Consider the following 15,130-nt stretch of genomic DNA (forward strand, 5'->3'; position numbering starts at 1 on the left):
AACAATTAACCAAAAAATATATTTACGTGTTCTCTTTAAAATCTCAACAGTAAAGGAAATTTATATAAAATTTTGAAGAGTGAAGTCTCATTAGAAAACCCTGTAGGATAAGAAATGTAATAAAACAAGAATAAAGAAACTTTTGAGAAAAATAAGAATAGAGATATGATATGATACAACGTGGAACTTTAAATCACTAACCATATTATATAATGATTATTTTGCTGTAAATTTGCAATATTTACTCACCGTATTTAAAATATCTACCTATTTGAAAATACCATGAATTATAAAAAATTAGTTGAGCATGTGTGTGGAATAAAGATCCCACTTTTATTGATAGTCAATCAAATTGCATGCCAATCACCTCTTGTAATTAGCAAATCAGATAATAGCGGGAGGAATATTGGGGTTTTCCAAACACATGCACCAATAAAACGCAGCTCACATGACGAGAGCTTTATTCAACCTTTGAAGTTCTATCGTTTTTGGCACCAAAATCTCAAGTCAAAGAACCAAATCTATTGTGTATAAAACTTGTCCCACTTCTATAAGCTGTATGAATATGAGGAAACATGATTCATCGTTATAATATTCTGTCCAAATACGAAATAATCAATTGTATGATCAAGTACATCTCACAGGTTGGTCCTAGGCTTGCCAGCCGAGACTCGCCTCGTCACCGACCGCATAGTCACAAATTCCTCGGCAGCAGAAGGGTGAATGCCAACCTGACAAATATCAAGTAAACGATGAGAGAGAGAGAGAGAGAGAGAGAGAGAGTTTATGAAACTCACAGTACTATCAAATTGTGCTTTGGTAGCTCCACATTTGAGAGCAATGGCAATGCCCTGTGACCGACAATACAAAGTTATTCTTGGTACAGACATACAAACAAGACGATGAACGAAAGCCACAGAATAAAATGATGAAGAATTGACAGGACCTGCATGATCTCAGCCGCGTCTGGCCCGCACATAGATGCTCCAAGGACTTTATCGGTCTCAGCATCAACAATCAGCTTCATCATAGTCTTCTCTTGACGTCTGTACCAGCATCACCGGGTTAACAGAGACCAAACATTCAATATCTATAGAAAGATAATGTTGCACCATACTTTCAATGTGTATACTTTATCACCGAAGCTTCAAGAAATGAAACATTCAATACCATTGAAGGCAATGTATTTTAAATTTTAAATACAGTTGTAGAGATTCATTTGATCACTGGAGATCAGGACTTGAGTTTGGAAGAATACTATCGAATACACCCATCTCAGCAGCTTGTTAGATTTTGACCGATGTTAGAAGATAGATAAAGCAATTAATTTCCGAAAAGCATACCCAGAAATGGTGTTCTTCATGGGATTAAATGTAGATGTGAAAATCAAAATGTCACCATTAGCTTTCTCTACAGCCTCTTGCTCACTGAGACCAACTACAGAGAGTGGTGGGATGCTGCCAAGTAAAACATCATACAAGTTTCAATAGAGGCTCCAGAAGTTAAACAAGTGTACGGAAATGCTGAATTTACTAAACAAAACTAAGAAAATATAGGCAAAGATAACAAGAAACTACGAAGTTACAAATTGTCTGATGTGACTATCTATACAGGTAGAAACGTATCGTGGAAAGGCCATTTTGAGCATACATGACAAACAGTGCCCAATGCTTTTAATTATGATATACAAAGCATCGTCATCATCCTCGTTCCCTCCCTCCCCTTAAAAGCTTCCATTTGACCCGTAATGGAACATCAGACCAGAATCAAAAGCAGAAGTTTGTCTATGAACTGTAAATATAGTGGATTTGAGTAGGTGTCGTCACCATCATTAGCGACATTACTTTGATGAGAGGCCATAGGGGAAATTAGGAATTGCTACCTACTTTTCTGGCATTCCAGAGAAACTCGGCAGATAGAATTTTGTAGGAACTACTCAAAGCTATCGTAGTGATCGGGGGATTGCTAAAACCATTTCTTTAAACAGGCTAAGTAATCAACCATCTAACCCAACAGATATGCCAACTTGACCGTATAGGTCATGCGATGTGATTGCATGACCTACACCCATTTGACACAACAAATAAAGAATAAATAAGGTTAGCTAAGGGAAAGTGGTAATACCAGAACACGGCACAAGCAATATTACTGTAATCAGGTGCCATAGGCTTTCCAGCAAATACAGTATTCTGCAATCAACATAAAAAGAGACTCAACAACAATATTGAAGCATGAGAGAATTGAACTATGTCCAATACATAACTGGACATGATTATAGAAACAAACACAGAAGTTATAGTGAGAATTATAGGGTAACATACTGCAAAGTAGGTGCCTTCCATTAAAGCTACAGGAGTAAGATTCATTCGGTTTGTAACATCACCTATGGCCCATATGCTAGGTACGTTGGTTTGAGAGTATTGATCAACCTGACATTCCAAAGATAAAATAAATTATGATCACCAACAAAGAAACTAGACTTCCATAGATCGGAGGCAAACTTAACAAAGCGCAACATGAGATATTTTGACAATCAAGTCAGTAATATCCAACGCTTGAAAAGCCCCCAAGGCATTCTCCAAGTCCATTCGATTCTTTACTCACTATAACAATATAGAGATGGTTATGTCTGCCACATGCAAATGACGCTGTAATATTTCAAATTTTCAATTTTTCCTATATCTCCACCTATTCTCATATTTAAGAATTCCTGGAAAAGAAGTAATATGGGGCAAAAATTCCAGAAGTATATAAGAACTCACCTTAATAGCTCCAGCCCTGTCAAGCTCAACACCTACCGCTTCCAGATTTAACCGTTTTGTGTTAGGAGCCCTACCTGTAACCAAGGAGATAATCATAAACAGCTTCCGACTAGAGGAAAAAACAGGTTAGCCTAACATTAGAAATGCATTTTCAGTTCACATCTGAACACTGAAACATGAGGTATAACAAGTTCAGCATAGGAAACGAGCTCCAGAAAACCGTCTACTTGATTAATTACAGTGCTAACTCTATAACAACACAAGACTAGAAATAATAAACCATTAACTTATGTACTTGATGAACTAAAGCTGCTTGTTAGGATCCAGGGATGAATTTCATTAACAATTAAAAGCAAGCCACAGAATTCTTCGGCTGATAGTGATACTATATAGTAGCAAGTCATATTATCTTTTAGTAAATGAAAACTTGTTTAACACCGCCCTTTCGTCTATAGTATCATAAATTAGACTTTCATGAAACCACCACTTAGAAAATTTAGCCCTAATGAATTGGAGACTGCTGTCATGTAGACATGGACACAGATTAAGCTGAAGCAATCAAACAAAAACATGTGTGAAGGGAAAGCTTGAAAGACAAGCCTTTGAACAATTACAACTGAATTGTAATTAACCTAATAAACTGAACACCAAAAGATAGTGCTTATATTTGCCATCAAGTTTTTTGCGAGTCAAGAATTATACATAATAAGAAGTACTAGTTATGGATCTAATCAAGAATCCAGCATGAAGCAGAAGAATTAATGGTTGATGAAGACACCATTTCAAGCAAGGAAAGTATCAGCCTTGATGCCAGCAAAAATAAATCACAGCAGTTCTTGCAACTATGTATTGCTAGCAACTTAAACTTCAATTAAAACTTAAAGTGTGTATCAGTGGCAGGGACGCTAGAATTACCAGTGGCAAAGAGCACAACATCAGCCACAATTTCTTCACCATGGTCAGTACGAACTTTTATACCGTCTTCTGTTTTAGCTAGCTGCAACATAAAGTACCATTAAATGTTGAAATAAATGGATACGCAATATTCCTGAAAGAACACAAGATCTAAAGCTTCAGCGTCATAACACATGAAGCAACAGAATTCTGTTTACTGATATCAGCCTTGTTTTCTTTTTTCAGAATTTCGTCAAAGGTAGATGCAAGCGGAAAACAATGTAAAGAAGAAAAAAAAGAGAAGAGAAAGCACCTCTGATAAACTTGTCCCAGGATGAAGGTTAATACCCCTGCCTTCCAGATTTCTTGCAACTACTTCTCTCATCTCATCATCAAATCCTCTGCCGTAAGATTTTATATTAATTGGGATGAGATCCAGTTAACCAACAATATATTAACTACAACTTTTGATGGGATATGATAGAATCGATAAACACATGACAAGACATACAACTCCAACATCTAGTATCATACATAGAAGGCAAGGCACACACTAAAAGGAAAGGCGAATCTAATGAATATTAAATTATAAAAGGGTTAATCTCTGGATATAACACAATGTTCACCCAAAGTTGCAATTTTGGCACTTCTTTTAAAATATTGAAATTACAGCACCATATTTGCAATTACAACAACCCCAATGTTTGTTCTCCAAAGTTTGTGTGATATGTACCATAAAAATGTTGTTTTACCAATGAAACAATTCAATTTTACCAACAAAACGTCATACTTCTATTGCTGAAAAAATTTAGGATGTTGTAATTACAACATTTTAAAGGTTGTACGAAAATTCCAATATGGGTAAATATTGTGTTACTTCTGGCAATTTCCTTTATAAAATGAAGGCAAAATACTGATCTTAGAAGATTTACAGATTCTCTCAGTTGCAAAGATCATGAAGCCTAATGTAACCTACAATATTATGAATTCCTTTTTACCTTAGTCCGCCACCTGAGAGGGGCATCAGAACATAGACTAAACCTATAATAGACATTAACTAGGAAAATATGGGATGCAACAAGTAATATTATATCTAAGAGGAGAAGTAGGTGTCTTTTCCTGTAAGAGTGTCAAAGTTTGCATGGGGACTTCTGAAAATGCTTATTTGCAAAGGACAACGAGAAACTAATAGTACAAGTTAAGCCAAAATGGGTAATATATGAACTTGTAAACGGTTCGTAATGGTTAGTAATCCTATCAAATTCTCAAGATTCAATATTCACCCTAGGTTTGGTAGTTTATAAAAGCAAAAAAGCTAACAAGGAATCACTGGATAAAATTTCAAATGCTAAATAATCCAGTGCAAAGTTCCAACACAATAATCTTTGCCGTGCAAATAGTTGTATTCAGTTCTAGTCCCTTTTTATTTAAACTGAATATAGATGACAGGATCTAAAGGGACCATTCCATGCAATGCAACTACTTGCATAGCGTCAGAAAAAGGTTCTAAACCTTTGAATCCTATATGGTAAACAGTTACTTCAATTTATTGAGATGTGCATCCATTGAGTCCTAGGCCCACTTGGAAACTATCAAGAAAGTGGTACAAAACTTCCTACCTGAAAGGTGATGCATCGTGAGATGAGACAACATAGATATCGAAACCACACCAGGGAGCAAAACAATGTATAGCTTTGCTTAGTGCAGATAAAGCAAAATCTAAGTATGTGTATCATCGAAAAGCTTAATAAACAACAGCAAGCGGCTAGAAACGAAGGTAGAAGATGGAAGTCATAGAAATCTTATGACCTTAAAGGAAGTTCTTTTCTGTAGAACAAATCCACTTTTGCACCCATTCCTCGCCATATTGAGGCAAACTCAACAGCAATATACCTACATTAAAGAATGAACAGTTATACATATTTCTAAGCATCCTATATAGATGCATTAAAAAGCCAGAGACAGGTACAATACCCTCCACCAAGTATGATAGCATGCTTAGGTAGCTCTTCCAAGCTCAATGCCTCATCTGATGTGATGCCTAATTCCTAAAAGGAAAAAAGATAAAACATTATTTTAGGTAAGAAAGAGGAGGATCTAGCAACCAAGTTGTATTGATCTAGCTATAGTTAATGTTACACCAAACACTAGTTAGCTACAGTGAAAGAGAAAGATTTTGATATGGATTGAAATCAAAGTACAAGAAGGCATTAGGTTTAACTCCATATGCCCAAATTAAAGTCAAAAGATTAGTACAATTAGGTCATATTGAACATAACTAATATTACCTGGCCTGGAATAGGTGGACGCTGAGCCCGGCTTCCAGTTGCAATCAGAATATGTTTTGCTGAATAACTAATTTTTGTTCCGTCCAATTGAATAACCTCCACCTCATTAGGGCCAATAACTCTTCCCTCTCCTTCAAATAGCTTAACTCCAGCACCGGAAAGTAACCGCTTGTAGATCCCATTTAGTCTATTTATTTCTTCAGTCTGAAATTAGATAAAATGAAAGCTGACTATAGCACAAGATAATTGTCATAAAAAAATAAATAGTTATACTGGGAGAAATCTCATAAAATATTTTTTTCAATTTAATGAGATCTCTCATGTGCCCTGTAGCTGGTAATAAGAATTCACCAAACTTGTCACAATAATATAGCTAAATACTCCCTCCAACTAAAAGTGTGGTTCTAGAGTTTGTACATATGGTTGGATTTTTCTTCCTGGTTTACACTTTATCTCCATTGACTTGGTTAAAGCCATCAGCTCTTCTAAACAAATGTAATTTTTTTGGAAAAACAGATCTTATTTGAGAAGAACTTTATCTTTTTAGTCATTAGAAATTACAGCTACAACTTTGCCATTGCTACATCTTTAGAGCTCAAACACTCCTACAACTTATTCGAAAATAAGATCTAACATATTATAAGATGTAAAGCTTACAAGCATCTTAAGTAAGCTTAGCCAGAAACCATCTTACAAAATGTGTTTATTTTTAGGTTCTTCTCCCAGTATTTAATAAGGTTATATTAGGCAGTATACTTATTTCTTAATATGAGCCCAAAGCTAAAAGGTTTTGAAAGGCGTTTTTAAGCTTTGAGGCATTTTCCAATGGAATGGCCCCATGAGGGGTAAGCTTCGAGGTGGTTTGAAGCGTATGCCCGGGTAGATCATAAAAACACGTGAGAATCATAGCAAATATAATTCAACACATAAATAGATAAAAACATAGCAAACATAATAGAACACATAAAAATCATAACTGCAGCCGTCGCCAGAGAGGTAGAGGACAGGCACACGCGAGCGCGCGCGAGAGAGAGAGAGAGTGAGAGAGAGAGATAAGTCTGTGTATGTTTCAGACTTGTTCTTCTTTTAGGTATGTAATTAAAGCCCAAAAAACAGGGGAAAATTACTTGAAACCCTAAAATGCATGGCGTGTGCCTCGGATGCATTTACTGGGCGCCTCCAGACGCCTTTCAAAACAAAAAACATGGCAATTATTTTGAACTACGAAGTAGATATCTAAGAAAATGTCTTATATGGTCCACTTACCTTCTTCTGTAAAAGTTTCTTCCAATTGAAATCAACTCTCTCATTTACATCCCACCCATAATTCCTCGCGTCCTGCAAATCCAAATCACCACTTGGTCAAAATACATGTGTTAACGATACTCTTCTTCCAATGACAGGTCACTATAATTGAAAACTAGAATTAGCATCCTAGATAACAGGATAATCTATCAGATAGTGCGGTAACATAACATCTACTAGCAAATTGTTACGTTTAACCAGAACTATCATTATAACTAGATAATTTTCACAGACAAACCATCACGCATTATGCAGCAATGTGGAAATGAAACAAAAATATCCAACAGAGCAAAAAGCTGTACACGACTCTCATTTAAAGCAATTTTGAAGACAAGGTACTGTTATGAAAAAGAGAAACTAGCCTAGCTAACAGCCAAAACAAAAGAGACAGCCAAATGGAGATTTTCAAACACAGCCCATTTTTCAATCATCTCGTCATGCTATGAAATCAGAGTCTCACCTCCAGTTCATGCCCTACTGAAGACCAGGCACACTTATTGATTAAGGAAAGCAACAACATATTTTTCAATCATTTCGTCATTACATTAAATTAAAGACTCACCTCCAGTTCAGGCCCAAAAGAAGCACCATATACCAAAATCTTTTTAGGAACACAGCCACGAATCACACACCTGCAATATATGAGAGTGTTAGTTATCAAGCTTTATTCCCAAGCCCAATATTCCAAACTTTCCGTTCGGTGTAAAAAATATTATATTAACAAAATGCACTAGCTAACATACTAGGAGATGTTAATAGAAATAATTTTATTTGCTCCTAAACTACAATTAAAAAAAAGTTACATATTGACTATTACACATTTGAGCATAAACATTACTCCCTCCGTCCCACTATAAGTGGCTCAAAAATTTTCGACACGGGAATTAAGGGGTGTAAATTGGTTAAAAGTGATGGGACCTACATTTTTTAAAGGGTTAAATTTTTCCATTTATAGAAACATAGTGGGACGGCCCAAAAGGGAATACAGGCCACTTTTAGTGGGATGGAGGGAGTACTATTTAAGAGCCCCCTTCAGCAAAAGAGCAGAAAACTCATGCCCCATGGATATCATCCACATATATCTTCTTATTTAGTGAACATAATAAGGATACTACTAGATTAGTCTGCAATGTTAATGTAAAGATATTCAGGAAGCACAAACCAATGTTCTCCACAACCAACCCTGTTCCACAATACGATAAATGTCTACTTCTATGAATTTATCAGGAAGCACATATACAAATCAAACTTCAGAAAGAGCAATATAGAAACTAATCCAATCTAAAAATTTACACTGTTGGAATGAAGGAAAATCCAAATTGCATCTGTATTAGAGCCCCACTTGACGCTAACATTAGTTGGATGTTCATTTCATATGAAATATTATTATTAAAAATGAAATTCCACTTCTTGTGAATCCCAGCTAATCGCAACATATTCACGGTAAGGTAAGACATCAAATTATTAAATCTAAACAAGATATATGTTCTCCAGGAGGAAGGACAAAGGGTAAACTAGTAATAATGAAGGATGTCAGGATGTGTAGCACAAACTAGTAAAAAATCCATCTACTGTAAAAGAAGTCCAAAAAAGAATTCACGTGGCTGAAAGAAGAGATGTATAACTATGAAAGTATGTGTCCAAAGTCCACTATTTTATAGACTTACGTTCCGCCAACTCCTCCAATAACTTCAGAGCTGATAGGATGAAATGGAAGCTCACAGATACCTACCTGGTAACGAAAACATAACTAAATTCTGTCAAATATATTAAAAGAATCTAGCATTATCTGAGGAATACAACTAATAGAAAAAAGAGCTTCATGATAGTTTGGTGAACTCAAAAATTCAAGAAAGGTCGTATAAAGCAGGAAGAGGACAATTAACAATTGTGTCACAAATTGGAGGATGGAAATCCTATCTAAGTCTCAGCAAGTGCGGAGAATGATTCCTTCAGACATGGCTCATTCAGTGGTCAACGTTCATTTAGAAAGACCAAGTGCGCGTTTTCTACTTGCAACCAAACCCAACTAACATCTACAGATCCATTACTCAATATTCTAAGGAGGCATTTGGTTTGAGTGATAAGGCATGATTGAGAAAATAATCCAACTTAATCAAGTGTTTGGTTTGCATGATGGGGCTCGTGATGGATAACTAGGCCCGCACTCTAATCATGCAATTGAGTGACTATTTATCACCCCAAAGTTGGGTGAATTATTTAATCACTCTCTAATTCTATCAATCTTATCTATCTCATCCACCAAACCAAATGCCCCCTAAGAACTCCAAAGGAATCAAAAATACTGTCGAGAACAAACAACATAAGAAAAATATGGTGTTATCAAGCAAAATAGAAATGAAAGAGAAATAAAACTTCATAACCAAACGACACACATTTTTCCATGTTAACTCATTGTAATTTATATCATTTTCCACAAATTGTACCTTAGCTCCATTCTGGGCTGAAAACCTGGATGCACGGACCCCACCACTGCCTGCCCCGATGACGAACAAATCGAAGTCATAGTGACTCTCCACCTCACTGGTTTTGTCCAACTCCCCGTCAATAAGCATCTTCCTTGCCATTGTAATATACTGTACATTCAAAAGGACCACAAACAACAAAAATACAAAATCAAGGATGTCGGTACGAGATAAAAATATGACAGCCAATTACACAAAATCAAGAATCAGAGCTCTGGGTAAGCATATGACAGCATCTTCTTTCACATCCGTGAAAATCGAGTGCAGTAAAAAGTTATACACTACTTATTACTCCCTCCGTCCCGCTATTCATGGCACGTTTCTTTTCGGCGCGGAGATTAAGGAGAAGCAAATTAGGTGAATATGGAGTGTGGTCTAAATGTAAAATTTGTGATTAAGGAGAACACATACACTGTGAAAATCAGACTGAATCCCTCAGATCTTGTGTCAAAATTCCCAAGTTATTGAAGACAAAATCGAAACACGTAAGCGGTAAAAATTCCCCTAAAATAAAATCGAAACAAAAGATCAAAACAAAAATCGTTAGTTTCTGAAAATCAAAACAAAAATCAAAACGAAACCGAAATCCAAATATTTGTGAAATTTACAGTCGAAATTGTTAGATTCTGTCTGAAAAATAAGCACAATTTTCAGTAAAATAAAAAGACAAAGCAACAGGGAGAATCGCTGCCGACGAGGTCAGCCAAGTTAACAGGGAGAGGAAGGAGCGGGAGAGTGAAACCCTGGCGGTGGAGCGGCCTGAATATTACCGGAGAACGAAGACGAGCGCCAGAGCCAGGGGTGTGAGGGCGCGACCTCAGTGGTGACCGAGAATCTGGGGTGGTGGAGGGCACAAGGGCGGTGGTGGCGGCAGATCGACGGCAAGCAGATTGAGGCGGCGGTGGGGTGGTGGAGAAAAGGGTCGAGATGGAGAAGGCGGCAAGGCCAAGCAGAGAGGGAAAGCGACGAGCAGATTTTGTGGGAGAGAGGCAGCAGGCGGTGGAGGATGGCGGCGGCGCTAGGCAGTGGAGACGGCGGAGGGTGGTGGCGGAGCTAGGCAGTGGAGGCGGCGCTAGGGTTTGGTGGTGGAGGGATGAAGAAGAAGATAGAGAGAGATGATCTCAACTGTGTACTAAAACCAGCAAGAAATAAGCAAAAAAGTTAATGTGATGGACTTGCCTCAACTCTCTCTCGATGTTCTGCCTCTTGAGATTTATTTCTTCTTCTTAACTTATGGGATACAGAAAGAAATCAAGGGAAGAAAATATCCCGAATAGCCGTATCTGTGTGAGAGGAATCAATGAAGAGAGTACGGAATTGATTGTCTCTCTCTTCTTGAGTTGTTTCTGACGAGAGTTCGAAATTTTTAAGACTGTAACCTCGAGAGCCTAATGACAGAGGCGGCCACGAACTGAGCGTGTGTATGTGTGTGTGGGTATGTGAGAGAGAAATAATTGCATGTCCTTTTAGTCCTTTTAGAGGAAAAGTTCAATTAAGCTACCATTTCATATTCTTTTTAGAGGAAAAGTCCAATTAAGCTGCCATTTCATCAATTTTTCTTTTTTCCTTTTAACGGATTTGTGAAGGTTTTCTATTTTAGACGTGTTAATTGGTGTGTTACCAACTTATTGTGTACACGTGTTCGTTGGTATGTTACCAATAGTTGATGTTGTTTGTTTATTCATGGTTAACTAACAAACATGAAAATCGTTATTCATTTTAATCATACAAATTTTTATCCTTGCGATTTATTTAATCAGTTTTATCTTCCTATTATATTTGTATATTTTTATATAGTTCTTCAGGTTATACAATAAAGGGGAGGAACAGTTTTAAAAGAAGTTGGCAGCGGCAGTTATGGAGTTCATGGAGATAACTACCGAAGGAAGTTACCTCAACTCATGCAACTGATCATCCATAAAGTCCACGATCAGTGGAACGCCTATATTTACCAGAGAAGATCTCATTTACGAGGTTATGCATTTTGAGATCCAGAACCCTTGCTGTAAATTCAAGAGCTCCTCCAAGTTCATCATTATGTCTGCCTGTGTTAGCAACTCCGTCTTCTGACAGAGGCGTTGTTAGTTCGAACATATTGTGCAATCTGTGTGAGTCGAACAACACAAGTGTAGGTAGTCTTATTTAGATTACTCTAAGAGTAATCTTGTGTTTATTATGAGAATTCCTTTAGGCAGATTTACGTCTGTATATAGTTGTTCTCTTTTGTTGATTGTAAACTAGTCTATCTAGGCTTAGATTAGTTGATTTATGCTTGTATTCGCTGAGACTAGGTTTTTTGGATCTAGAAGGTTAGAATACTGTAGCTTGACTATGTTGTAATTTGTATTGATTTCGTCATAGTTATTTACCGTCATTGCGACAACCGCAGATTTATCAATGTTGATAAATCTGCATAAACCAATTCTGGTGTCATCTTTTATTTTTTGTTGTTTATTGTGTACTATGTTAGTAACACATGTGATGACACACGAATTTGTTACTTGTTTGTAAGATTGTTCTTACGAATTTTGTATGTTTTATGATAAACATTGTTTTTGTAGTAAATTTAGGCACTAAATTTGTTTCAGGATTTCATCTATTTTTCTGTTTACGTATATTACTCCCTGGATCCCAACTAAATTTATTAACTTCTTTTCGATACAAAATTTGAAAAATTGATTTTTTTAGGGTGTTTGATTATAAAGTGAATAGGTGATTATATGTTTTCATGCTTCTGTTTATTCTATATAAAAAAAAATTGAACAACTTAATTGGGACAACCCAAAAATAAATAGTGATCAAGTTAATTGGAACAAATGGAGTATTTGGTTGGGCAGATTAGCCCAAATTAGATACATATCATGTGTTATATATGCAAGTGTTTGGTAGCCTAGATACATAAAAAGTCAAGCTCGAGATTATCCCAAGGCCCGCATAAAATCACTATCCCAAAGTTCAAACATCTTGTTTTTTTGGTGACCCGTCCATTTCACTGGGTTCTACTTATCGTCTCCCTTGGCACGAGCTCTTCACGATCCGACATTTAATCTAGGTAACCTCTGCAAGTCTTTGTTTTTTGGAGCAGAGTCATCGACTTTTTCATAGTTTATCTGCATTGATATGTAATTTTTCCATTCCAAAACTATATATCGTCTTTGAATCTCGATTGATTTTTTCTATTTTTGAAAATTTATGCTGAATTTGAATTCGTCTTCATTTATATCTAATTTGTGTTTTAAAAATGTGTAATTTCGTTGTTCTTCTTTTTCGAGATCCGAGGGCAACGACTTGTTGTTTACAAGCTGGGGTTCTAATATAAAATTGAGGAAGCTCAGTGAACAATTGACTGCCAGCCACGCCCAGATTATGAAGTGTACGAGGTATAGTAAGGTTTCAGCTCTGTCGATTCTTACTGATTTTACCATGTTCTCGTGTATGCTACGCATCACTAGTATACTTGACATAGCATATGTTAGTGTGTATGAATATTATCATATTGAAAGGCTCAATGTGTAGTTAATTTCATGTTTAAGACCATGGACAATATCCAAACTAGTGTCTACTAATATCTCGTGTATTCGACACATCTATACTAGACTTATAATAGTTGTGTTATAATGAGTATGAAGATTCGTATTGGAAAACAATAGAGTAGTGATTTGGTGAACCCAGAATATGAAAACACCATCAAATTTCATTTTACCTATTTCAAACCATCTAATTTATTTTATTTTTATTTTTGTTAATTGAACTTGATTTACATTTCAGTAGTAATATGACCATAAGGTAATTTTTATAGGATTTTTCTATAGAGTAGTGATTTCCCCTAACCAAGCTTATACCGACAATTTTGCTCACTGTCCAGACATTCAACTAGAAATTTGATTTACTCACTATTCAGACCTACAACTTGATTAACATTTTCATAGAGTGGTGATTTACATGTAAAGTTGATCTACTCCAGGCTGTTGACAATATATACACTGACACGAAATGAAAGTGTATACAACTCTTCTAGGTTGCTTTCACTTCTAACGAGATGAATACTTGAATTAAATAATGTCATGATGGCTTACATACATATCCATTCCATTTTCTCTTACAAATGCAAATGATAATGTATATGTTATGTTATGTGATATTGTAGTGAGCTACTATATTTTGAAATGCAGCCACAAAACATAACTCAATTGATTGAAAAACAATATTCCCTCCGTCTCACAAAAACATGAACAATTTATCATTTTGGGGCGTCTCACAAAAACATGAGCATTTTTATTTTTGTACACTATCTCCTTATTTTTTATCCCTATTTTTTCACACTTATTCACAAAAAAATCATCATGGCTTATCACTACTTTTCCTCAATTAACTTATGACTCTCATAACTCTTTACAAAGTGGGACCCATTTGCCACTCATAATAACTCTCAACTAATATTTTTTAAGACCCGTGTCACTCTCAATTGTTCATGATTTTGTGAGACGAAGGGAGTATGTCGATTCAAGCACATAGAACTGGATATGCATATTTGTTGATAGAGGAGATTTTGCATCAGTTATCTACTGCAGATTGTTATATTTATTGATGCTATAGTTATGATCAAAATGCTAAAAAGAAAAAAAGAAAAAAAAAGTTTAACCAGTTGAGCCGTATGGGATGTTATACCGAATTTTTGTTCAGGTTAAACATTTAAGTAGGATGATAGGAGCTAGTGACATAGATTGTGTATTAAATCTACATATGGATCGCAACACCTTTGGTACACTCTGTCAACTGTTAAGGCATTTGGGGTGCTTAAGTGATGGGAGATATGTTAGCATAGAGAAACATGTGACAATGTTTTTGTCAATTCTAGCTCACCACATGAAGAATAGAGTTGTAATATTTAATTTTTGGAGGTCAGAGCAAACCATCTCCCATCATGTTCAAATTGTTTTAAAGGCCATTTTAAAGCTTTATGTTATTTTGTTGGTCAAACCCAAGCCCGTACCAGAAGACTGCATCGACGCCAAAATGGAAATGGTTCAAGGTATAAACAAATAACACAGTCCTACAAGATTTATAATAATTATAAATTATGTTTGATGGTTTCAACCTAGCCCATGCGACTGCTTGAACCACATGTGACCTCATATATTTACATAACTTTTAAATATTTATTTGTAGGGCTGCTTAGGTGAGTTAAATGGACTCATGGTGCGCAATATCGATAAACCAAGATATAGAACACGAAATTGACAGTGTTAGGTCCTGAGGGTCTCGAATAGGTGTATGGGGGGGGGGAATACACCTATAGGCTATTTTTGACTTAATCTACTGACCTCAATTAGAGGGATCTCAGTTAGAGATCAAAACGAAACTTTGCACGCAAACAAGGACTCCTGTTTTACTG

The 15,130-nt window shown here is 36.1% G+C and overlaps 1 protein-coding gene across 6 annotated transcripts; it reads right to left on the reverse strand.

Annotated features, from left to right (window-relative positions):
* Positions 1-425: 425 nt before the first annotated feature.
* LOC131024187 (glutathione reductase, cytosolic-like) lies at positions 426-11,214 on the reverse strand. 6 transcript variants are annotated; one of them, XM_057953695.1, is made up of 18 exons: positions 10,915-11,199; positions 10,147-10,239; positions 9,697-9,846; positions 8,917-8,981; positions 7,812-7,881; positions 7,211-7,282; positions 5,945-6,148; positions 5,631-5,704; positions 5,466-5,549; positions 3,970-4,057; positions 3,678-3,759; positions 2,763-2,836; positions 2,322-2,429; positions 2,125-2,189; positions 1,344-1,457; positions 947-1,046; positions 798-851; positions 426-731 (listed from the first exon to the last, which is right to left on the reverse strand). In XM_057953695.1, the coding sequence occupies exons 3-18, from the start codon at positions 9,835-9,837 to the stop codon at positions 639-641; spliced, it is 1,488 nt and encodes a 495-aa protein (XP_057809678.1). In that variant the 5' UTR covers positions 9,838-9,846; positions 10,147-10,239; positions 10,915-11,199; the 3' UTR covers positions 426-638. The 6 variants fall into 6 exon arrangements, with proteins under 6 accessions (XP_057809678.1, XP_057809676.1, XP_057809675.1 ...); XM_057953693.1 differs by lacking the exon at positions 10,147-10,239 and having other exon boundaries at positions 10,915-11,214; XM_057953692.1 differs by having other exon boundaries at positions 426-851; positions 10,915-11,204.
* Positions 11,215-15,130: the final 3,916 nt, after the last annotated feature.

Source organism: Salvia miltiorrhiza, chromosome 5, assembly GCF_028751815.1.
Source record: "Salvia miltiorrhiza cultivar Shanhuang (shh) chromosome 5, IMPLAD_Smil_shh, whole genome shotgun sequence".
In the NCBI taxonomy this organism is placed as follows: domain Eukaryota; kingdom Viridiplantae; phylum Streptophyta; class Magnoliopsida; order Lamiales; family Lamiaceae; genus Salvia; species Salvia miltiorrhiza.

Excerpts from the sequence above, each read along its gene's own strand:
- LOC131024187 (XM_057953689.1), bottom strand. The coding sequence starts at position 9,837 with ATGGCAAGGAAGATGCTTATTGACGGGGAGTTGGACAAAACCAGTGAG. Across the intron at positions 4,058-5,465 it reads AGAAAAGAACTTCCTTTAAG|AGGATTTGATGATGAGATGA; the intron begins GTCATAAGATTT and ends ATCTTACGGCAG. Across the intron at positions 1,047-1,343 it reads ATGAAGAACACCATTTCTGG|ACGTCAAGAGAAGACTATGA; the intron begins GTATGCTTTTCG and ends ATGCTGGTACAG.